This window comes from Mercenaria mercenaria, chromosome 6 (genome assembly GCF_021730395.1).
Source record: "Mercenaria mercenaria strain notata chromosome 6, MADL_Memer_1, whole genome shotgun sequence".
In the NCBI taxonomy this organism is placed as follows: Eukaryota; Metazoa; Mollusca; class Bivalvia; order Venerida; family Veneridae; genus Mercenaria; species Mercenaria mercenaria.
Genome location: NC_069366.1, coordinates 35,661,765 through 35,689,269, shown reverse-complemented (window position 1 = coordinate 35,689,269; position 27,505 = coordinate 35,661,765). Strand labels below are relative to the sequence as shown.

At 33.5% G+C, this 27,505-nt stretch overlaps 1 protein-coding gene across 1 annotated transcript in view; it reads right to left on the bottom strand.

Moving 5' to 3' along the window:
• Nucleotides 1-25,018, bottom strand: part of LOC123549214 (inositol 1,4,5-trisphosphate receptor type 1-like) — a 96,962-nt gene extending 71,944 nt beyond the window's left edge. Inside the window, exons 1-2 of the mRNA XM_053545619.1 lie at nt 24,885-25,018; nt 1,092-1,165 (exon numbers count right to left, since the gene is read on the bottom strand). Of these exons, the coding sequence (XP_053401594.1) occupies nt 1,092-1,165; nt 24,885-24,991 (181 nt within the window). The 5' untranslated portion in view covers nt 24,992-25,018. The remainder of the gene's footprint in view (nt 1-1,091; nt 1,166-24,884) is intronic.
• Nucleotides 25,019-27,505: the final 2,487 nt, after the last annotated feature.

Below are 27,505 nucleotides of genomic sequence, written 5' to 3'. Positions count from 1 at the left end.
AAATTACATATTTCGCGAATATTGACAATCTTAAATTCCGTCGGGTGTATAACGTATATTGTGAAATCATTTGATTTCGTGGACATAAAATTTGAAATTCATGGTTTTTGCAATAACTGCTATTTTTAGGGATATGAATTCGTGCCTTACAATTTCTGAATACTAATGGATTTGATTTGAATATACTCGTTAGGAATTTATTTCGTGGACTGATGCAAACACACAAAAAATGTGAATAAAGCGATAAGACTATACTTTTGAAAGCAAAGAAAACAAAAAAAAAGCAAAACAATTATAGCAGATTCCACTAGATAAATCCATGCGGGGTCATTAAAGTGCCCCTTGACACCGGCTTAAGCGGAACTGTATTATAAAAGATATGTTATATATTACAGTAATTTACATCTTCACCCCAAAGAAAACGACATAAAAACAAAGCTAAGTCCAAGTACAGGGCAACATTTTACGGCAACATTTTACGACAGCCTCTTAACTTTTTCAGACAAGCTTCATACAAAAACGGAACTATTTGCACTGTCTACCTTTGGCAGTCTATGTCATTGAGAGTATAGGCTCGCAATATCTTAAACGAATATAAATTCTGATTTACACCCTACACTGGGACACCATTGTCATTTATGTGCAAACGATCTTTCTTTTATATGATGAAAAACAAAAACAGGAAAGTACAGAACGAAATTACTTATTTGATGAAAAGCGCCAGATTTAATCAGAATGGCATTATATATAATTATATAATTGACAATGACTTGAACCAGAAAGCTTATATGTAGTTAAACTGTTGTAGCATATGTCGTAACTAAATAAAGAGCACGTGCAGCTGACTGAGAAAACCTTTTTCGAAATGCTCTGTAAATGTGTACTATTTTTGATAGAGACTAATCTAAAAGATACCAAGCATTCCCTGTTGTGCAAAAAAGTAAAACTAGTTTTGAATTAATACATATTTTATTGTAAAAATGGTTCCCATAAGGTCCGTGAGAGAAACAGAATAGTAAATGCGCGTCTGTTTGCACACGGTACTCAATAATGCACGCGACACTAGAACCAAACTACAAACTGAAATTTACCTTGCGCGCATGGTACTTTAGAAGGTTTGTCTTTATCCTGGTTCCTGTAGATGTAAAGCTGGCTGTGCACTGAGCTGCAAAGGAAGCAAATATAAGTAAAATATAGTAGACACTATTGAAATATTATAACTTTCACAGAATGTATGTTTTCACAACTTTTGAGAAGTTTTACAGTCCTAAAATAATAGAAAAAAAAACAAAAGAATCGTTTGAAATTTTAAGGACAGTCAAGCATCAACACACTGAAAACCGAACAGTCTACGAATTAGCACTGTAGTAGTGCGATACGTTAGACAAAGTTTTTTTATGCACATCAAAATATATATATGATAATTAAACGGCTGAATGTGATGACCTCAATACAAAAGTGCTGGAGGTAACACCGTGAACATATAAAGAAACAGAGGTAAAGCCTCGAACATACAAAAACAGCACAAGTAACACACTGAACATAAAAAGAGCAAAGGTAACACCTTGATCAGACAAAACGTAAAAGTAACACCTTGAACATACAAAACGTAAAAGTAACACCTTGAACATACAAAACGTAAAAGTAACACCTTGAGCATATAAGACCTTGAAAATAGAAAAAAGTAGAGGTAAGACCAAACAGCTCAAGTAACACCTAGAACACAAAAAAGACGGAGGTAACACCATACACATACAAAACATCACGAAGTACATCTTGAATATATAAAAAGCAAAGGTAACACCTTAAACATACAAAACAATACAAGTAAAAAAAGAGCAGAGTAACACTTTGAACTTACAAAAAATGCAAAGGTGACAACTTGAACATATAAAACAGCATAAGTAGCATATTGAACACACATAGAAAGAGGTAACACTTTGAACATACAAACAGCATAAGTAGCATCTTGAACACACATAGAAAGAAGTACCACTTTGAACATACAAACAGCATAAGTAGCATCTTGAACACACATAGAAAGAAGTAACACTTTGAACATACAAAACAACACAAATTACACATGGAACATACACCACACTCAAAACAGAGGTAACACCTTGAAAATACAAAAAACAACATAAATATCACCTTGAACATTAAAAAAATGGTAATACCTTGAACAAACAAAACAGCAACAGTAACACCTTGAACACACAAAACAGTCAAAGCAACACCTAATAATATGTAACAACTGATGTAACAAATGGAGCGGGACTCCCACAAAAAAAAAACAACAAGTTGAAAATAGTAACAATGGTAACAATGTAGTGGAACTGCCAGTAATCTTGATACAAAGAGTACAAGTTCAACATAAAGACAAGTCAAGTATAACAGTTCCAGTCTATAGAAGATTAAGCTGATTATAGTTGTATGCAATGAATTTAAACCGTAGCATGATTTGCCTGATCCCTGAAAACGTTTAGCTCGTAGTATAAATCATTTTGAGAATCCTAGGTACACTAATCATAAAGGAAATGTAACTCAAAGAAAATTCTCACCAGCTCTGCAATTTAGCAAAAGGCATTCAACATAATTTGTCAGCTAGTCTAGCACACAGTCATCTAAGTGACAGGGCACTTGTCATTGCTAAGGATATAAAAACTGACACTTTAAGATAAAACAAGCGCTGTCACTATTAGTGACAAATGCCCGCGAAGCATGCCCAAGAATGCTACAGTTGTCTGCGCAAAATATGCCAGAATAGTTTCGGTATAATCATTTTGTGACATTGACCCTGACTTGAGAGACCCGGGTCATAAGCGCGACACACCTCAATATGGTTAATATTTGTGTCAAATTATTTTATTTTAAAAGGCAAAGTTATGAACCAGACATGAAACAGACCATGTTAACATTTGACTTGCGCATGACACGTCATCTCATTATAGGGAACATTTGTGCAAAGTAATTTTAAAATCCCTTCAGCGATGACAAAGTTATGGACCGGACAAGAAACAGATCATGTTAAATTTAACCTCTAAGTGTGACCTTGATCTTAGAGCTAGGGGTCTGGATCTTGCGCATTACACGTTGTCTCATTATGGGGAACATTTATGCCAAGGTACTCCAAAATCTCCTCACGGATGCAGAGTTATGAACTGAACACGAAACAGACGCTGTTAACCTTAGATTTCTAAGTGCGACCTTGACATTGAAGTTAGGGGTCTGAGTCTTATGCATGACACATTGTCTCATTATGGTAAACATTTATGCCAAGTTATTTTAAAATCCCTACATGGATGGGAACATTTGTGCAAAGTAATTTTAAAATCCCTTTATCGATGACAAAGTTATGGACCGGACACAAAACAGACCCTGTTAAACTTTGACCTCTAAGTGTGATGTGATCTTGATCTTTGAGCTAGGGGGTCTGAATCTTACGCATGACAAATTGTCTTATCATGGTGATCATTTATGCCAAGTTATTTCAAAATCCCTTTATGGATGACAGAGTTACAGCCCGGACAAGAATTTACACGGAAGCACGGACCGACGCACGAACACAAATACACACGTACGGACGGACAGTGCGATTTTAATATGCCCACCTTCGGGGGCAAAAAAAAACCGTTCTTGCTGTTAACGTATTTAAGGTAACCAAAATATATATCAGTAATCACAAGAAAACATGGTAGTATCGACACACACAACGATTCGAACAAGTCCATTTACAGACACGTCCGTTTTCCTGTATTCATGATATGTTAACAGATGAGGAATGTGTTATCTGGATTCCGAACATTTAAGAAGGAAAACTTTTAAGTATACGAAACAGGGCGCAAAGCTTCATTAATGTCTGATCAAAGCTGTTGAAACACAGTAGAAACTAAACATTTAAGTATTCTAACTCCCATAACCCTGTTCATAAACAATAACTTTAATCATCCCTAAGAAGAACTAGATCAGATACCTAAATCTGATTCAAACTTAAAGAGAAGAAGTGGTATGGAATACGACAGAATTGACGGACAAATAGATTTACAGACTGACACACGTATAAACGGACAAACAGAAACAATTTGCACAAGGATGTGCGCAGATTTAAGTGATTAACATCCGGTAAATTGGTATCTTCTTATGAAAGCAAACGTAGGTATAAGATTTTAGATTAAGTACCCTGATCTGTAATGCTATATTCGGCTCAAGTAGATTTTTCTGGCCTGGTGAAATCCACGACAGCCGAATTCTTCATTGTTTCATACCTCTTCTTATGTTATCTAAGCACAAGTTGACAAATTTCGGGAAAATAAATAGAGGATATTTGTTTGTTTTGAGTGAATATGGAATATATCTCACTGAGAAGTGAGAAAATTTCAAATATTTTCATGAGCGCGTAGCGCTAGTGAAAATGTGAAAATTTTCTCACTTTGAGGTGAGATATTCTATATTCATGATAAACAAACAAATTTTTATTTTACGCTTAATTACGTTGAGATATGCATTTTGTAACAAATTTTAATCTCAGAGCGGGAAATAGACGCGCGAAAACGAACATGACATCAGACGTGTTGTGACGTTAGAAAGACACACACGACATAAAGTTCCATCTTATTTCATTTCTTGCTGAAATTCTCATTAAGGAGGTAGGTTACCTTAATATTTGTATGTGCGCATGTCCAACCGGAAGCTAACGTGACGATTTACGACGGCGTTTACGACAAACTAAATGTGATTGTATATCCATTCTTCTGAAAACAAATCATGAACCTGTCTCCGATCTGATGCTTTATGGTTTAATAATGCAGAAATAACGAATAAATTGCCGCAGAAACGCTTCAAAACAATGATGCCTTAAAATGACGTCATAGACGTCATGACGTTACGTGTCAATTACCGCGCAAAATTAATAGCTTTTATTTTGAAAGTACGTGATTATGTGCATCTTCTTTATTTGAACTATTTGCACACAGCCATTATTTGCTGAAATATTTTTTATGAGTCTTTTGTTCTGAATAATAATCAATATTTTGCTTCTTTTATGTATTTATATTGAAATGTTATGCGGAATGTAAGAAAATGGAAGATGGTAACCAATGTTATGCGGAATATAGTTGGTTGAAAGGTTACTTTTTACGGCTATTTTCAATTAAAAAAATGGCAGTTTGATTTGTAATACCTATTTTTCAGTTTCATTTGATAACGTGTTACTTATATACTAAAACTAAGCTCTAAAACTGTTCAAATTTCAGTAGAAAATTGTGGTTTCTTGAATTGAATTGGTGTTACCATGGAAACGAAGCCCGTGACCTATATATCTAAATGTAAAATTCAAAGGCGTTGAAACTGGTGTATTTAAGGAACACAGCTTCGGCTTTTTATTTTCATTTCAACAATATCCATGAGAATAATAGCAGCATGCCGAACGATTTTTCCATGTAAATATTTTAAGCTATGAAATTTATTTAAATAAATGCTAATAACACGAAAATATAACTTACGTTAGAATTAATATGTTTTAAAGCTACATTAACAAGAAAGATAATTTTATTCAATATTTCTTTATAAAAAAAAACCCGCAAAAAGCAAGATATAAGCTATTTTAAACATCTCTGTTGCCATGGTTACTTTAAACTTTTAGAAAAATAGGGTACCATGTAAAGTGCTTGGTATTTTACTAATAGTATTACCAAAATATTCCATGCTGGTCATTAACAAAATGGCACTGAAGCCGTCGAAAAACCCGTTTTTATACATAGTTGTTTAAAAATGAGAGAAAATGCGTTACCATGGAAACAGGAGCCCCGCGACATATACATTTAAAGCTTATATTAGAGAGCTAACGCGCATACTAGTAAAATTATTAATTATGCAGACTTCTACAAATATCAATGAAACTAAAATACACTGAAAAGTGTTAAATATCCGTATTTTCCTTCTTCTTTCAATATAAAATACCTTTGGAGGGTCATGGTCTTCAAGCCTGGATAAAAACTAAACTTGAAGGGACAGAGATAAACGAAATTGAGATTTTAGCAGTTAAAACATCATATTACACGAAATACAAAAAAATGCTGCGGTTCAACTAATTTGAATTTACCCTGGTAACAAGGTAACTTACCTCCTTAAGTAAAACTACTTGAATCGAGAAACAAAGCTATATCATTTACAGTGAGTGATATGCAGTGAGTGATATGGATTATATCTCACTGATAAAACACAGTATTTCATCAGTTAGCATAAAATAAAACTTACTAATCATTCGAAACGGTGGCGTCTCAACGTACGGAACGTTGAAACTCCATTATTTCATCATTTCTGACGTCATAATTGACGTCATAATTAAAGCAAGTAGTTCTACCATTGGTTATATTACAGCATCCGAAGGGAGTTTAAAGCAGGGTTTTGTATTCGTATATGAAATAAAAATCCGTATATATATTACAGGCTTTCGTTGCTACAAAATGGTATGTTTTTTTACAATCAGCCCACTACTTTTTTTCTGCAGACACGACAAAATGCCCCCTCTTGTTTGTCACGGTACAATGACGCTCACAACATAAACATCGAAAAACTATTCCTCATCAGGATTCTCTTTACATACTTTACGGTTGAGATGTAGGTTTTTTCTTCCCCAGAAGACAATTGGTGCCGAATGTATATATCAAACAAATATATATCATGCAACAATTCATAGAAAATACATTTTCATTGTGAAATTTGACAATGGTTTCGCCAATTTATGTCTTTTTGATACTCCTTTGGGTTTTACAGTATCCGAAGTTGTATTAAATACAGGCATAAACTAAAACATGCGTCACTTATTCAATTTGTAGTGCGAAAGATAATTAGTCTTCCAGTATATTTACAGTTGTATCAGACATGCAAAACAAAGTAACAAAATTTTACTGAAATTGAGGATATCAATCCTGCCTATTAAAACGTTTTCCTACAAGTCATTAAGTTTCTCTCATAATAATTGTGGATACATTGTTTTATAGAAACAATGCTCAGTTTTTAGGCCTAGTGTGACACCTGACATTATCTTGGAGCTAATTAGCGTTACGTCAAACAAGAAGTATCTTCAAAAAAGATACAGGGCCGCATTAGTCAATGCATACTTTAAGCTACGAAACGTGCATGCACTCTTCACCTTTACATACGAAAGCAAAACAAAAAAAACCCTATTTTTTAAAGTAAAATTTTCATGTATTTTTATATAGAACATATTTTACAGAATACATATTTTACATTATAATCATATTAATCATAATCTAAGAAACTTTGACAAAAAGGAGGGACCGACCGAAAAGTGGGGGACGAAATGACCAATTTGAAATCGTCAAGGGATACGAAATGACCAAATTGGGGACGAGTTGACTGTAAATCGTTTACGGGAGATCATTCCGTATCAAAGTGGCAGAGTTGGCAGATTTGCAGTTTAACTCTGCCGTAGTTTCACTACAGGTTTATGACGTACGTAAGCTATTTCCACAGGAGTCTTGCAACGAATCACCTGCACACCCCTTAAGAAAATATTATCTATTCCATTCGACAATCTGTGGAATTTTTCATCCACCAATCAAAATGTACAGTTTTATTCAGCTGTTAAATGACCTTCAACCCAGATATTTACAGGAAGTATAAAAAGTGAAATCAAAGACGCCGTAAATATATTGCATTTTCATTTTAGTCAGATTTAATCGACTGTGATTTTTTAATTGATTTTATTATTTGGAAAAAGTAGATTTGCATGATGATTAGACATTTCTTTTTATGTAAAATACCCAATCTTCAGCAACATTCTTTTATCCAGAAAACATTCTCAAACGTTAAAATGCTGTAAAATCTACAAAGATTATGTTATGTGTAAGTCTTTTGTTTAAGAAATAATAAATATGTTCCTATATTTTATCAGTTAATAAAATATGGGCAGGAGTTCGGATGCGTAATAACTAAATCACGAGTGCCCATATTTTATTAACTGATAAAATTATTGGAACATATTTATTATTTCGATTCTAACCATGCAAATTCTTCGCATTTTACAGCACTACATTTTAGCTCTATACGTCATTCGGCTGGCCATATGCTATTATAAAATCCTTCCCACGAATGGAAAGCGTTGTATAACGGAATGTTTTGATATTCAGTAAATTTTAATTAAAGTATTAAGAAGTTACTGCTGTGAAAATGTTATTTTCAATAACATCTAAGGTCGAATATAAAAGAAATCAGAAGAAAGATTTTCAACACAGTTTCTAAAAATAGTACACGTCACCTATGATGACACTGCAACATACACACCAGAACATTGCGGCATATAAACACGTAAACAATTTAGTCTAGTTGACATTTGTGGTGCCTACAACTCAGACGTTGTAAACTAAGTACAGGATCAGATATAGATTCACTGATGTTGAGGTGCTGTCTAGACTGGCCGAAACATTTTCTTACGGTAAAAATATAAACAAATAAATGCCTTAGTTAGAAATTGTTTGTTTCAGAACATTTGATGTAGATCTATACTAATTTTTATTACTACTACTTAGCACTGAAAAGGTCGAGTACTTAGTCGGCATGTAACGGAAGCAGAGTAGAATTTCACAGTCATGTTGTAATCGTAGGCTGGAATGGAACAGCTTTATTTTATCGTAGGTTCATGTATAAGCGAATTCGCTATATGTTTATATATTATAGTTTAGTGCAATCTTTCGCAAAAATGTTGAAATGTTGTCTATTCACCAGCAAGCCATTCAATAAATGTTTTATCACATGACATCAGAAATTAATTTTCACAGTTTATTTTTTAGCTGTTTACTTTTAGTCCGCTAACCATGTACTGACCAATCATATAGCACAAACTATCAATAGATAATTTGTATAAGGAGTCATGTAATGATTTTTGTTATTAAATCAACGTACGTTCTCATTTTAGTTTCATATTTATCTTTTCTTTACTAACAATAATTTTTCTGTGCGAGCCTCAAAAATACTTTGCGTCAAACTTGTCATTTACCGTTGAAAAATTCTTAATGTTCATTAGATTAAGTTGCCAGGATTTTAGTGATCCAACAGAATTACTTAATCGTGCTGATAGAAAATTTAAATGATTTATGTTACGTTACAAATATTTCCGGCCTGTAGGTTGCTTGTTGTCCATAGACAACTAGCCTCAAACATTTTGTAACAAGTATGATTCATAATAATAGTCGCAACTGTTTTGCCAAATTGAATTTTATGTCTATCTGAGGATCCCAAAATGTTATATCATTATATCATTATATACTTGTAACTTCAGAATGTATTAAGAAATCATAATTTAAACATCTAAGTAATTTATTTGATTCAAAAAATTGTTCTTCCATTATATTTTTAATTATATCTTTCTACTAGCATTGTAGATTAAATTTATAAATAATGTAGCTCTCTTTTATTATAGCTCCCCATTGTCTTTAAACACCAACACATTTTTTCAGTATGTGAATACGCATTAAATGTTATTGGTTGTTTGGCATGAGGGTAAAAGTTACTCTTTATTATATTCATGTGATATCCTTTATATAATACATTGAGTAAATTGCAGGGCTTAAAGAAAAATGTTAAATTCTTTTTAATGAGATATATTTGCATTTTATTTAAAAACAATGTTTTGAGTGTGCAAAAGTTTAATATCGCAAACCATGGTTAAGAGAATGTTTGTCCTCGCTGAACTTGTAAAAAATTTAATGAACCTAACGGCCGAGTTGTTGATCATTCCCCAGCCCAAATAAAATGTTGGTCCCAACTGTACTTGTACAATGTATATCAAATAGATGTTTATCTTTCATCGGGATATAAAATAAATTCTCTTTGTTTAGTATGGCAGTGGTATCTATTTGATTATTCTAGTTTATTATAATTATTATTATTATACCACATTTATATAGCACTCTTTTCATGCACTTGTACACGTTCAAAAGTGCTTTACAGAATAAATTGCAAAAATACAAACAAATACGTATACAAAGATAATGCATTCCACATTAACAAAAATCATGAATGAAAACAAGTATAATTTAAAAACAAGATAAAAAAAATAAATGTATCGGTCAGTTAACAAAATATTGTACAAAGAAGTGGATTTTGAGCAGGCTTTTGAAAGCAGCTAACGTGTCAGCTTCCCTGATCTTGACAGGAAGGGAGTTCCAAAGCTTTGGAGCAGTGCACGAAAAGCTGCGATTGCCATACATCATGGTTTTAGATTTTGCCATAACCAGTGACAGCGTGTCTTGTGATCTTAGGGTCCTGACCGGTTTATACACTTCTAGCATATCCCTAATATAGGCAGGGGACTGATTGTGTAAAGCCTTAAAGGTGTTGGTCAGAACCTTGTACTGCACCCTGTATTTCACTGGCAACCAGTGAAGCTCCTTCAGAACCGGTGTTATATGATTGCGACGGGGCGTCTTAGTGATTACGCGAGCTGCAGAATTCTGGACATGTTGCAACTTGTTAAGTGTGCTGTTTGGTATACCACTTAACAAGGCATTACAGTAGTCTAACCGTGAAGTAACCAGGCTGTTTATAAGGGTTTTTGTGGCATCACTGGTAAGATACCGTCTGATGTGACCTATTCTGCGAAGTTGTGCATATCCAGCCCGGCACACCGAGTTGACTTGTTGTTCCATATCCATACCGCTGTCAAATACTAGTCCAAGATTTCTAACACATTTCGTGGATTTTATCACAGAATCACCGACCTTCACAGAAACGTCATCAATGTACTTGGAGTTACGCTTTGATGTCAATAGCATTACCTAGTTTATTGTTATGTAATGTAATTGAACGCAAACGTAGAGGAATAAGGTGAAACAAGCATCATGGTTATTCAGAATGTCTCAATCATCCTACCAGACTCACAAAATGGAGAAACTACCGTTATCTTATATTCCGGAATCTTTTCTTTTTGCTTTGGCTTGCGAATGCGGACATTCTTACGTGGTTATGCATCTCATGTAAGCTAGTTTCAAATATCCTCAAAATGGTCATGTAAGAAGATCGCACTAAAAGCGGATCTAACGTTCCATCACTCCGCCAGTTTGACTCGTAGCAGCTTCACCCTTCAATTTGTCACACCGCAGATTTGACTTGTAGCAGCATGAAGCCTTCGCCCTTCATTTTATCACTACACCAGTTTGCGCCGTAACAGCTTCTCCCTTCATTTGATTACTACACCAGTTTGCCTTGTAGCAGCTTGAAACCTTCACCCGTCGTTTTGTCACTATACCTATTTGCCTTGTAGCAGGTTGAAACCTTCACCCTTCGTTTTGTCATTACACCAGTCTGACTCGTAAAAGCTACTCCCTTCATTTTGTCACAAGCAACTTTATCCTTCATTGTGTGATTATAGCAGTGTGACTGGTATCAGATTTACCCATTATGTGGTTCAGTTGTTCGTATATACATAAAAGATGTCGACACATATATCAAGTACATGAACTCGATAATAAGTTAAAGGTTTAACTTAGCAAAAGTAATGTAAAATAATGTATCGGTAAAAAGACGATGTGTTTTTCCTGCTCGACCCAACTAAATCAATAGGCGAGTTATAAACTATGAAACATTATCATTTCAGACAGTGACAAGAGGTTTAAAACAATTTTTCTAATCATCTTCCATAGAGGTTAAAGATTAATTTTATAATGCTTTTATGGAACTCTACACATTTGGTATCTGTTTTAAGGTGTGTTAATAGTTCCTCGATTTTATTGTGCATGTTGTATGGGAAATTTAGCATAAAATGTTCTATGATAATGTAATTTCTGATACTGCCACTTCTTGTAATGTTTCATGGACCTTGAAATCCAGATTAACTGATGGCATCATCAGTTATCTTACGCCAAAAAGTGTATCTCTACCAAACCTAAAACGCCATTGCATGCCTAATTAGGATCTTGTTTCGAATGCTAAACTTCGCTCTTGTCCAGTGTCGTTCTTGTTTCAAATGACAAATGTCACTCTTGTTTCGAATGTCCACTTTCGTTCTAGTTTTAAATGTCCAATGTCGTTCTTGTTTCAAATGTTCAGTGTCATTCTATGTTTGAATGACCAATATCGTTCTTTTTTTCGCATGTCCAATGTCTTCTTGATTCGAATGTCCAATCTAGTTCTGGTTTTGAATATCGTTATTTTGCGAATGTCTGATGTCGTTCTTAGTTTGAACGCCCAATGCCGTTTTCTTTTCTGATTTCCAATGTCGTTCTCAATTCCAGTCCAATGTCGTTCATGTTTCGAATGTCCAAAGTCGTTTTGAGTTTAAATGTCCAATATCGAATGTTATTTTTACCTTCTCGCCAATTTCAAGCTTTAAATGTCCAATGTAGCTCTCCATTTGAATGTCGAACGTCTCGCCAAGTTCACACGCATTCAAATATTTTATGGCAAAAAATATTATTATAATTTGAATAACAGGGTATGGCCTACAATACAAGCGGATTGCTGAATTGTGATACAACATTCTATAAATGTGATGTAAATTCTACCCACTCTTGCCGAAATTCACCGCATCGCGTACAAAGGAATAAAAGAAATGTAATAACATCCCTCATTCAGTGTTGCTTTGCCTCTTTACATAATTAACGACTGGTTGTTTTCCTTAGACAATTGTTGATCCCGAATATATATACATATATATCAAACATGTATGTAGATCGTGAAATAATTCATAGGAAATACATCTTCATTGTGTTATATAACAATGGTTACGCCAATTTATATCTATTGGATACTCCCTCGATATTACTTTATCCTGAAATTGGAATAAGTAGAAGAACAAACTTAAGCATGCCTCACTTCTTCTATCCATTATCTGTTCTGACTTCTAACATATTTGCGTTGACTAAAACTTGCAAATTTATAAAACTAAAACAAGGCAGTACAGATTTTTAAAGTCCGTCTTTAATGAATGCAGTTATACAATTATAAAGGACATATGCTACATACTGGTCTTTAAAATATCCTGTGGTGTGCACAGTTTTTCTCACAGTCTACAGTACAGGTTGGGTAAAGAAAAAAATACTTCCACAACTTTTGAAATTTTCCTTATACTTCCTTATATTTTATAAACGAAACTAACTGCAGTGTTTTTCCCTAGACAATTATCCACCCTCCCCACAAACCACCACCAAAAATCTAGTAAATAAATGTGTATTTGGCAACAAGTAATAGAAAATCAATTTTCATGTCATTATAATTCTCACATCTATTTTGCCAATTTATACATATTTGATTATCCTATGGTTTCATTACTGCATGTAATAATTAAACACATGAGAAATAACGTAAAAAGGCGTCAATATAATTTATTTGATGAATGAGAATTGTACTTCCCCCATTAAATTCATACTACTGCAAGAATTGCACACTTATAATACAATGCAGCTCGTTTTGTTATTATGGTTTCATTGTTGCTTTTGAAGAAAACCTTTGATTTCTCTCTTGTTTTACCAGTAAAACAATACTTTTAACTAGAAGGTGTTTTTGTCACAAAAACAAATGTCTCCCCACTATGTGATACAGTGTGTACATACCACGTGGTTTGTGACGTCATTTTCGGCTATTACGGCAAGAAAATTAATAAAAAAATCTGTCGATTCAAAACTTAAAAACACCGTAAGTATTTCATTTTTTCACCGATTCGAATAATTCTTTTACGAGGCTCAAGCCAAGATAGTGGGCTATAAACACAAGGCAATGTTTTTCTGCAATTCTAAGCAGTTTTTGCAAAGGTCCGTTCCAACCCTGACATTCGGCAAATTCTTGGAGGGTAATACGGCAAGAAAAACCAGTGTTTTACAATATAATGCAGGATTGCTTTCCTTTACATTGCTGTGTCTTTCACTGCTGTTTATATTGATTCCAAGAAGGCCTGCGAACCACTTTACTTGAAATAAAATGGTAAGTTTCTCTGTGAAAATTGTGTCTTCTGAAAATGCTAATACGGCAAGAATGATACGACGGCAAGCAGATTCATGAATACACCTATTGTTCCTTTACGAACAGTTTCGCGGATTACTGAGTTTGAGACTCGTTTCCTCATGTATAATACCTGTTTGCAAATTTCTTTAGCTTTTAAGATGTGATATGAAAGAACGTTTTTTTTCAATGCTTCTTAAAGATCGTTTAGTAGATCTATTAAAATTGTTCTGTTTCATTACTTGTTATCTAATACTAGTAATTTAGAGCTTTCAAGAGAAGTTTCCTAATTTCTACTTTATTTATAGTCTCAAGAGGTATCTTAATTAAAAAATGAGTCCTTATGTATCTATACTGTTGCATCCGCGAATGCTAACAACCATCTTAAAAGATTCAAACTGCCAAAATGTCTACAAAAAAGTGTTCAAAATTGAAAATACATGCTACATGTTCACATTATGTGTATACTTATCAAGCATTAGTGAAAGATGGGCCTCTGGGATTACTTTTATTTACACTGTCTTGTGACTTTGGAACATGGTGGGGGTAAGAGTGAGGTTGGGTGCACCATAAACCGGTTTAAACTCCCCATTGGTGGTTTTGCCACTGACCGTTCCAAGGCGGTGCCCAATTGTGTTCCTGTATTTGTTTGTTTTGTCCTTTTGTGTTCATTTTTTTGTGTGGTGTGCGAGAGTTGTTCATGTGTGTCTTTGGAAGGCTGCGTTTTTTTGAACGTGGCTTTCCCTGATATTCTTCCTTGTTTTTATATAGGATTAAGTCTCTGAGATTTCGTGATTATTGTGGTAGATCTACTAAACTTTGATAAAAAAAAATGCTTGATGTTAGCAAAGACAAAGACAAAGATGACGTATTTTAACTTTTTCAGAGTAATAACGAGAACAAAGACTAAACTTAAACTCGGGAAACGATCTAAGACGTCAGTGTTCAGACACAGAAACCAACAAGCGAGTATGTAAATGTAAATGTAAAGTTTGTTACATCGTGAATACGTACAGAAGATAAAATTTCCAATAAAACTACTTATTAACATAAAATTAACACATTAAATTATAGTACATGTATATGCAGATAGTAACAAATAGAAAATTTATTAAACGTTTGAAATGTAAAACATAACAGTGAAATATAAGTAAAATTGGAAAAATTCATTTTATCAGACACAACAAAGCAATGGCAATACAACAAATGCAATATCAATAAAAGGTCACCAAGCTAGTTTTGTAGTTTCCACATTTTATGACATATTATGCATATTAAAACTTAGTTATCAACGTTCATTAATGAAGACTGTGCAGCATCTTGTGATAAACTTGTTTTTCAAAATTATCTTTTACTCAAACAAAAATTTTTCTTGACGATAGGCAAACTAGCACATGTATATGATATAAAGTAATTGTAAGAGCAAAACATTTCCATCTCGACTTTGCATTTGTCGTATCGTCCATTAATCACAGTTTAATCAATGCACACCATATATATAAATAACAAAAATATACATGTGTACGCAGTACTTCTTGTATGTCATACTAGGGTGTAAAATGCAGACTCACCTTTAACAAATAAAAACAATATACAAAAGGTAATGTGTTAAAATATTGTCTCAAATATCTGGACAACGACTAGCAGAATATAATAAATTCGAGTTTGAGTAAAACTTCTTTGTATCTCATAAAGACCACAACAAACGTGAGAGAAAGAATATATTGCATGACCTTTGAATAAAGCCTTAGTGATTAGCCAAAGATCACACATAAGTGCGATATTGATCTGCTCCTGAGGCATGCCTATCTAACATAGTTGTCACAGAAGGAATCAAGGGCCATTGTAACATCTTCCAAATATTTGTCATGTAATGGAACAGTTGTCTACTACTAAACTATGAACCTAGTTTTGGTCAGGGTCGCAGAATCATTACTGATGATAACTTGGGCTTATCATAAAACTTAAAAATCATATCTCCAATCATATAATGATGAAACCAGAAAGTGCTAAAATTTATGCCCTAAAAAGGGGGCATAAAAGTAAAAGTATGAAAAGAAAAGAAGGTTTATCTTGTTCGATAAACGTAACATTATGAATTTGAATTTTCTTAAGATTTTGCATAATCTAATATCAAAATTGTACAGTATTACATGCATTCTTCAGACCCCTATACGTATACATGTTGCCATAGTATCAAATTATTTTTGACAAACGATAAATATCTTTTCTGAACTATATTACAATCATTAAAAATATCGTTTTAGAATCATGGTCGTAAAATGGAATGTAAGGCTATGCCTATACAATCACTTTACTTGCCTACATTATTCGTAAAAAGTTTTTTCAAGTTGTGTTAAACAGGCAGGCTTTAAAAAATGATCTCAAAACGGCTACGACAGTCCTTTATCGCTCACATAGTACAACTGCTTGTACAGCAAAATCCCCATCCTTCCTATGGACTGAAAGTGCATGAAAAGGTAACAATAATTTTGAAAACAGACCACTGAATTATTCTTTCTAATAAAGGCATACGGAAAAATGTTTTGTCAACATTTAAAAAAGGAACAGGGCTTTACTGTTTATAAACGGTTCCGTCTAGTTTAGCATACCATGCACTAAGTAGGTGGGCCATTTTTACTTGCCGTCATATCATTCTTGCCGTATTAGCATTTTCCGAAGACATATGTTTTCACAGACAAACCTACTATTTTCTTTCCAGTAAAGTGATTCGCTGGCCTTTTTGGAACCGAAATAAACATCGGCGAAAGACACAAAAATGTAAAAGAAAGCAATCCTGTATTATTTTGTAAAACACTGGTTTTACTTGTCGTATTACCCTCCAAGAATTTGCCGAATTTCAGGGTTGGAACGGACCTTTGCAAAAACTGCTTAGAATTTCAGAAAAACATTGCCTTGTGTTTATAGCCCATTATCTTGGCTTGAGCCTCGTAAAAGAATTATTCAAGTCGGTGAAAAAATGAAATACTTATGGTGTTTTTAAGTTCTGAATCGAAGGATTTGTTTATTAATTTTCTTGCCGTAATACCCGAAAATGACGTCACAAACCACGTGGTATGTACACACTGTAATAGCTCTGGTGACCATTTTGTGCAGCGAAGCGGCGATATGCACATCTAGGCTTGGTACTGATCACTCCTGTGAAGTTTCATCAAAATTTGTCCAGCAGTTTGACCTGTGAAAGACGGACAATTTTTTCTATTTTTAGCTCTGGTGGCCAGATTGCAGCGAAGCTAACGTGCCAGCAATATGCACAACTAGGGTTAGTACTGGTCACTCCTGTGAAGTTTCGTCGAAATCCAGCTAGCGGTTTGGCTTGTGAAAGCTGGACAAAAATTTTCTATGTTTAGCTCTGGCGGCCATGTTGTGCAGCGAAGCGGAACGTGCCGGCGATATGCATAACTAGGCTGGTACTGATCACTCCTGTGATGGCGAAGCGCGACACTACGATGGTAAAGCGCGACAGTACGCTGGCGAAGCGCGACAGTACGACGGACTGTCACCATCGTAGTGTCGCGCTTCGCCATCGTACTGTCGCGCTTCGCCATCGCACTGTCGTGTTGTCACCATCGTACTGTCGCGCTTCGCCATCGTACTGTCACGCTTCGCCATCGTACCGTCGTACCTTCGCACTTCGCGTTCACAGGGAGCAGGCGCTTGCCCTAACGGAACACCAGTATGACTTTGGGAACAATAGTAAGGTAGACAATGCATCAGACCTTATCACACTGGATGAAACAGTATTGTTGTCAAAAATCCGGCACCAAAAGTCGGTAAAGCGAGGGGCACCTACTGAAACTCCAGAAAAGAAAAGAGGGCATAGGAAGCGCAGACCAGTGATTTCGACACCATTGAAAGTAACTGTTATTGATACTTAAAAAAAACCTATTTAATGTATATTTATATAAACATATTGGTTTTAGCCTGAAAAAGCACTCATAACAGTTTTTACAATAATTTTTGAAACAGGGGAAATTGTTAACTGATTACTCGAAGGATTACATGCAAAATTATATGCAAAACAAATAAAAACCAGTGTTTAGAGTTACCTTAACAAAAACAAATGGTAGTATATATGCATTTTTTCATTCTTTCTGTTTGTTTTGGAGAACGTGTAATAAAAAGGTAATACAATCAAAATCTCTTCTAATTAATGTCTTTTAAAAAGTGTTACTAGAATGTCTGAGTGTTTACTTTTTATAAACAGGAAAATGAAAAGAAAACCACACTCAGCAAGAAGACTCTTGGAACCACCAAACTGAAAATATGATTGAGGTAACCGAACTTTTCCTTTTTTCTTTTTATTGTGAATTATTTCATTAGGGTTATTTAAATAATTTTTTTCTGCTTGTGAATTACTTAATTATTTATAGCAAAAGAGTGTTTTAACACTTACTTATGCACGATGGATGGTTATACGTTAGTCGTAATAATTTCAGGAGGGCCCAGCCTGAGTGAAATTGAACAGAACAGAACAGAACTTTTTTATTCCACGTATAACCGCCCAAGTGTATAAATAGTGTTAAATTACGGTTTTGCTATAAATTATTTCGAATCTAATCTGCCCTAATCTAAAATAGTAGTTGAAAATACAGTAGCGCTCTTTCTTGGTCGCAACAAAAATCATTGACATCACCACACGTTAACGTGACATCATTCTAGGGTAAGAGTGCTTTAACAGAGAAAGGCATATAAGAATTTAAAATATATTTATGTACTGTATTTTGCTCAACTTTATTTACCCTTGCAAAACTTCAACAGCAACATTTGTATTTCTGTTATGAATTAATTATTTCCACATTTGCCGACAATGTATTTTGTTGAATAAAGAAAACAGTAAAACTGTTTCTAAAATTTTACAACTTTTGTATAAAAAAAACTGTTCAATTGTATCTTTACAGATATGGTGACATGGAGTAAATGCCTAGGGCAGAACACTTAGGATTCGATTCAGTGTGTACAGAGAATTACTTCTAAAAGAACCATTTCTTGAACATTTTTAGCTCGACTATTCGAAGAATAGGGGAGCTATCCTACTCGCCCCGGCGTCGGCGTGAGCGTTAGCGTGAGCGTCACACAAATGTTAAAGTTTGCATACCACCCCAAATATTTTCAAAGCCCATTGAGATATTGCTTTCATATTTTGCATACTTGTTTACCATCATGACCCCAGTCTGTAAAAAGGAGGATGCAACTCTATAAAGCATTTTGACTGAAGTATGGCCCCTTTTCGACTTAGAATAAATGTTAAAGTTTGCGTACCACCCCAAATATTTTCAAAGTCCATTGATATTTTGCATACTTGTTTACCATCATGATCCCAGTCTGTAAAAAGGAGGAGGCAACTCTACCAAGCATTTTGACTGAGTTATGGCCCCTTTTCGACTTAGAATAAATGTTAAAGTTTGCGTACCACCCCAAATATTTTCAAAGTCCATTGAGATATTGCTTTGATATTTTGCATACTTGTTTACCATCATGATCCCAGTCTGTAAAAAGGAGGAGGCAACTCTATCAAGCATTTTGACTGAATTATGGCCCCTTTTCGACTTAGAATAAATGTTAAAGTTTGCGTACTACCCCAAATATTTTCAAAGTCCATTGATATTTTGCATACTTGTTTACCATCATGACCCCAGTCTGTAAAAAGGAGGAGGCAACTCTATCAAGAATTTTGACTGAATTACATGTACGCCCCCTTTTCGACTTAGAATATGCTTATTGTAATGTTAAAGTTTTACTCATTGCTTATATTATACTATCAAGCACTGAGAATAGTCGGGCATGTTGTCCACTGACAGCTCTTGTTATATAAGTACACTACTGTTGATGTGTAACAGTTTTAAAATACATTATCTATAGTGTTCTTACCTATTCTGCCATTAAATTTGAATGCAATTTATTAACAATATAACCTGATTGCTAGAAATGTATGTAAAATATCCTTGACTTTTGTGTGATTTTATCTGTTAAAAAGATGGAAGGCAAGCAAAGTTTATAGAATAAGAATTTTCAGAAAATTGGTATGCATAGTGTATGTATACATGTATGAAACATACGAAATATTTAACAATTCTTACTTTATATGTATAATTTACATGCACAAACTATTTGAATTGCGGGCACCATACATATGTAATTTTGTTTTCAGTGTTTGAAAGCATTTATGTTAATTTCATTTCACTGCTTCAGTTAATCTCTGGCCTGTTTCATTAATGTTTAAGATACTAAAAAAGTTATTAAATAATTCAAGACCATAATAATAGGTACTTCAATTGAAATATAGGATGTAATGTTATGTAGAGTTCTTGTACAGCGGCACAGAGAAAACACCAGAGACATATATTGCTGGCCTCCTGCTGAATTTCATTGATAAATTAGAATTTTATACCATTTATTCAAGCTCTTTTAATCCACAAAAACATTTTTTCATATTTTGTAGGCTATAAATTACAGCGATTTGCAATGTAAATGTTGCATTAAGATTACTATTATCTATGTTTGTTTTGTTTCAAAATAAAGTGATTTATTCATAAATCCAATAACTAATTAAATTATGCCTTAATATAGCATACAAAATAATTTAATTTTGTACCCAAGGCAGACTAGAACTTTATTTTGTTTCTTAGTTTAATACAGCAGTTTGACATACGAAAGCCGGACAATATTTTTCTATTTTTAGCTCTGGCGGCCATTTTGTGCAGCGAAGCGGAACATGACCGCGACATGCACAACTAGGCTTGATACTGATTACTCCTGTGAAGTTTCGTCGAAATCCGGTCAGCAGTTTGACTTGTGAAAGTCGGACGAGCTTAATGCAAACGGACGGACAGACAGATGGCGGAGGCAAAAACAATAGGTCTCCCCCACCTACGGGGGAGACATGATTACAAGTTTTCAAGAAACAAAGTTTATGAATCCCTGAATTTCTTAATCTGAATGATCCTTGTTTCGCTGAGATTAGCATTAATTCTAAAAACCGAATGAAAATCACATGAATTTTTAATGGCAAAAACACCACTTGGGAATTTTAACCTTATAATCATGCACAAAACCCTACCATGTTCTAATGCACAGAACATTGTACAGAAAAGTTATCCTCGCCAATTAAATGTCTATCTAACATATGTAATGATAAAACATATAGAAGATATTATATGTAAAACAAAAAAAAAATGTTTTTGTAAATTTAGAAAATGCAATTAGACAGAAATCAGTATATGAGGTTTGCCTAAAACGATTGGGTTGTAGCCCTTTAATATTTTACCAAATGAAATTGGAAAACTGTCATGTTTAAGTACATAATTATTGCTACATCACTTTCCCCTTAAACGTGCAATTTGCACTATGACGTGTTACAGTTGTCAACATATATTCTCACAGTCTATAAATCTATAAGTCTATGTAAAGAGATTTAAATTTCACTCTGATAAAGGAAAAGCAAATTATCTTACATGTATAACACAATCAATAAAACGAGCCGTAGAAATGTTGATTACGCCCGTGATCACAAAAAAGTTTAGTCCCAAATAGCACTTGCATATCAAATAAATATATGCAATGCATCGAGATCAAACAAAATGATCCGTGCTGGGGGGTTCGTTTTGAGGAGGCTGCGCTTTTGGTGCGTGGCATTCCCTGTTTGATATTTTTCTTTGTTCCTATGTGTAATATCACAATTGTTTTGTAAATTTGTGACTATTTGATTATTCCTATGTATTGTTATATAAAGTAACGAAATACAAACATAGTGAAATAACTTGAAACAAGTCACAACGATTCTTTCAATGTATTTGTCATTCTAGCAGAATTACAAAACCAACTATCGCTTTGTTATATCGCATATTTGTAACTACACCAGTTTCCCTCATAGAAGGTCCGTCTTTCTCATGGTTCTGTCTTTCAAAAGGATTGGACTTCAGATTTTTGATTATTATTTTTTTTTTAATTTGACGATTGGTCATATTATGAACATTGAGTTTTTATTTCTAAACAAATTTAAAAGATTCTACACCAAGAAAACACATGTTACAGTCGGGAATCGAACCAAGGCAGATTCGACAAAAAAAACTTTCCAACCATCTTCATCGATACACTACAGATGAAGTCGTACATAATGACCGTTTATATAAAGCTTTATAATTAAGGTATCCCGCGACAAACGCTTTTCAGTTTAGTACAAAAAATTGATTCATATTTGTTTCCATATCATATAATCTGTCAGTAACTGTAAGTGTCAAAGCATTCTTAACAAACATAGCAATACCTTCTCAATATCTTAAAATGTTCTCTTTTTTCGGCATCGTATAATCTTGAGGTCAGTCAGTAAACCGTGTTGCTTGGATTAAGTACTTGAACATGATGACAAATTCGAAATGAGACTTCTTTTAAGACAGGTGTGCAATTTGAAAGACGCAGTATCTTCTTTCTATCACACCATTTTTACACAAACTGCCAGCAAGTGGAGGAAAAATCAGCTTACATGGAAACATGATAAGTTATTTTGCAGATTTGCCCAACAGACATGTAATCTATAAAATATTAACTTTATCGCTTCAAACATTGACAGGAGGTTAAAGGCATAGGTTCAAATTAATATCCACGGGCTCTGAAGAGGAGCTACATGATGTTGTGTTATATTCTATAACACTTGAAAATGTTTAATGTCTGTTATATACATAATGTTGATAGTTTCTAATATTTTTAGGTTTCCTTAATGTTTATATGGAGTACTACATGTTATTTTACTTTAAACATGCAATATCATAAAATAAGGTAATATTTTATGACGTCACTCCTTGTTATGTGCCGTGGAAATTGAGACTTGGATAAATTGGACTACAAGTTGTTTCCTGTCACATCTCATTCGTTATATTATTTTGCCATTTGGCTTACTATATGCATCATAATTCTAGATTTTGATTTGTGGCTTGTAACATAGCTGAAGGAACAGATTCAACTGTAACATTTGTGATCGGAAAGGATAATAATATACCTCTGTTATAATTTTCGATACTTATTTTTGATTTGTAGAACAACTTCTTGCCAATAATAATACAGTTTGAATCAGTCTAGCAACTGGGTGTTCCGGTCTGTAAATTTAATGACAGTATTACTCTTCGAAGTGTTTCCACACGCACTTTATACAAGCCAATATTTGTCAGATCTTTTACTTCTGGTGAAAGTTGCTAAACTAAATATTTTTGAACTATGTTGCTAAACTGTTGATTCTAGCACTTTTAAGATTTTCTTTTATATAAACAAAGAAGTATGTTACCGTGTTCTACCTTGTCGGTTAGAACACGCTTCGCAAAATGACCTACTTTCGGCTAATCCGGTTTACTCCTTCGTATATCCAGATCAGTATCCTTTCCTGGTTTAATTCGAACGTGTTAGAAATGAAAAAGATTTTAGATTTGCGTGCTTTGTTGGCAAATAAAATACGTGTTTTCGTTCAGATGTGTCGTAATTAATCACTCAGGCCTTCGTCCTTCGTGATTAGATTACTACCATCTGAACTTAAAACGGTGTTTTATTTGCTAACAAAGCATGCACAACTAAAATCTATTTCCCAATTAATGCAAATATGGAAAGAGAATTAAACATGGGAACTTTCGGTCTTTTTCAATGACCGTTTCATAAAGTATTTATACCCTAAGCTTTCGGCCTTTATATCTCATTTGTTTTACTGCAAACCAAATCTAAATCCTATCAAAATTGTATTTCAGAGGTTTTGTATTGTTTTCTGTTTACATGTTATAGGTTCATTTCTTGTTATTTAACCTCTGTTGCCATTTGTCTTCACTGACAGCAGTGTTGATACAACTATAAAATATCGACGAAACTACTGGCTGGTGTACGGTGATTTATGCGTTGAAGAAAACTGATCATAATTTTGTTAGAACTTAACTATTTGCCATTATATATCTATATTTTGATGAACTAAAATACAATATCATACCATCAACAAAAGTATTAGACAAACTGACAGACCAAAACAAATTTTAAAAATCTATTTATCTAATGAGGTATCAACTTTGATCTATTAGTAAGCATTACATCTGAGAAAACGTCCCCATTTTTTTTCACAGATATATATAATCTGGTTTGTGTCAATCAAAATTCGAAAAAATGTACGATTAACATGCTTGTCAATATCAATGTACATACATGTATGTTAATATGCATGCGCTCTGTCATAGGTAAATCACCCACTTTATAAACTTAAACAATGCTTATACAGTCTGTTGACGAAACTTAACCAGAACTATTTTAAAGTTAAAACGTACTAAGGTTAGAGGCAATCCATTGATAGACATAGCAAAAGGCATGCAAAGACCAAAGACAAAACATGCCCTGAAAACTTATCTATATCTTAAACTAAAGTAACCTAGATCAATGCAAATCGAAGTTAACCAATTCAAAGAGTAGCCAACTATAGATTTGCAGATTTGATAACATCTACAGAAATTTATATCAAAACTGATTCAAATTTCTTAACTTCACAAGAAGAAGCCAACTATAGACTTGCAGATTTGATAATACCTACAGAAACTAATTTCAAAACTGATTTAAATTTCTTAACTTCACAAGAAGAAGCCAACTATAGACTTGCAGATTTGATAACACCTACAGAAACTAATTTCAAAACTGATTTAAATTTCTTAACTTCACAAGAAGAAGCCAACTATACATTTGCAGATTTGATATCACCTACAGAAACTAATTTCAAAACTGATTTAAATTTCTTAACTTCACAAGAAGAAGCCAACTATTGATTTGCATATTTGCATAGGCTAAAGATAACACGTACAGACACTAATTTAAAAACTGATTTAACGTTCCTTAATTAAATATTTCAGAAGAAGAACCAAACCCTAGATTATACTCAGAACAGAATGACTTACCTAGACTGAAGGCTATAAGTGTATCCTTCTGTTTCAACTGAGTACAGACAGATGTAGTCGCCCACACAGAGATACTCTCCCAGGTTTGTTGTATTCAGCATCATCATCTTGAGTTCCTAAATTAATGATCACTTTTCTTCTGTAATGAAAATATTGTAATGCCTAAGCAAAACATCACCCTCTTGGCATTTGTATATGTACATAGGGAAGTACTCAACAATATCAATATAATATTTTTGTACTTGTACACCAATAGTAGTATACGATTGCTATACTTGCTTAATGTATATGTATATTTTTATATTTTTGTTAAAATGGTTGATTTATGTCATCAAATGTTTCAAAACTGGAACACCATTCCCGAAACTATGCGTTCAGGATGCTCTTGAGCGTTGCATTTAATCTAATAATTCTGACAGCTGAAAATATTCCATCAATAAAACTTCAAGAATGATGTAAAATATTGTCTTGCAAAACTGAACTAAATAGTTTATTCTGCTCTGCAGAAATGATTCGGTAGCGGTTTTGAACAATTTACCTTAAGGTTTGATCGATGATGTGTATAATTGAAACGGAGCAATAATCAGAATTTTTTTAAGCCTTCAATTTTGTTCATACTTTGTGGAGAAACTACAAGATGTATTGAAATTCACAACTACAAATTAGAAAAAACAGCATCAATCTGGACAGCAAGACAGGCCGTGTTCTTTTTATTTTGGGTCGTTCGCATATCTAAATTGCAGGGGATAAGTTATAATTGGTTTTAACTGTTCTTAAAATAGGGTCGCTCAAAAGCTCTACAGAGCTTATGTCCATTGCTTCACAAAGCGATGGTAAATAAAATTTACCTTTACCTTTAAATAATTAAACGAAATGCGAATGCAACTTGTAAATATATTAAGCAAGAAAAAAGCTGTACTTTTATTATCACTGCGCTTTTAATTCCTTAAACGTTCATTACATCTTAAGTGATAAACATTCAAGAGAGGTCAGGTATTTTTGTCCCCTTTACCACACGTCCGTCTATCCGTCAGTCAAATGAAACGGGGTCATACGACTACCTTAAAAGTACAAGCTTTTTGTCATGAAACTTGGTACATGGATAGTAGTACTAAGGAGAAGAAGCAAGTTTTAAATGTTGTTATGGCAACAATGCGGTTGGTATAGCAGCAAATATAGGACAAAACTAGATTCTACGAGAAGTGTAGGAACTTTGTTTTCATGAAATAGAGTAAAAAGGTAGAGGACAATGTGGTGAAATGCAAATAATTTTATTTTCTCTATATGTCCACCTCCGTTTGTCTGTCTGTCTGTCCTTTGGTCAGGCCCAAATGGTTGTTTACTTTTAGTTAATGCCTTAACTTTCATGAAACCTGACTTATAGATGATTGTTTATTTGAAGATATTGCAGGTTCTTACATTAAGTTTCAATATAAAAATTGTGGTTCCTGTGGCTGCAAATACGTTTGAACTTAGATTTTTTTTTAAAAAATCCAACAAAATGTTTCAAAATCGTCTCAAAAAATAAATCAATGTACATGTATTTGCATGATTTAAAGACAAACTGAATATTGTGTCCGATTATTAGCACAAAATTATGTAAACAGCACATTTAGTACAAACTTTTGCGATATGTCATAAGTATAGAAAGCCGTAGTAAAAACTTTTTCATAAACAAAATAAAAATATAATAACTTATAAAAGCTAAAAGATCAATAAACAATGTTGTATGTTACTGAATCATTTAATGAACTCTTTAAGGTATTTCCTTGAGATTACTATATTTCAAACTATATCAAAAGTAGTCACAACAATATATTCCAGTTAACTAAAATTAAATTCTTTTAAACTATCGATATAGCTGGAAAGACTTACATAACTAGACATATAATCTTTGAAATGAAGTATTAACTAGTATATTAACTTGTAATTATAATCAACACTTAAGAGGGATGGAACATTCCTTGAGCATGTCTGTAAACACATATCAGTCAATGTCCAATTCTCTGAAAATTCTCAAACATTCATAAAGGATTTACGTTCAAGAAGACAGAAGTATGGATGAGGTTTATAAACTTTACCATATATTTATCGCTCCAAGAAAATTAAACAGAATAAGCAAGTTTTTAATGTTAATTAATTAATTAAAATAATTCAGTAATCCAGTCTTTGATCGACATTAACATTTACCTATGATTACTGAACAAAAGTATAACTAACAACAACACAGATACAAATTAAAGAAAAATGTAAACTTGTTCTTACCAAGTACCCAATCTTCCCAATGTCCGCACAAATAATGTGGGCAATAAATTCTATATGCACATTAAACTGATAAACACGTAGAACATCATAGAATACATTTATTTTCATGTTAATCTGAAAATTCCATTTTCACATTCTCACTTATTAGTTACACAGATATTACACCAATACTGCGATTCTTCCTTGAATCATTTTCAAAGATTATAGTCTATAACATTGTCAATTACATTGTCAAAAATATTGTGTGTGCTGTTTATTTCGACGAAAGTCAATTATGTCATTCAATATATTTTTCTCAGAAATGTTCACATGTGACTACAGCCAATTCCCCGACCGTTTGTCACTCAGTTTAATCT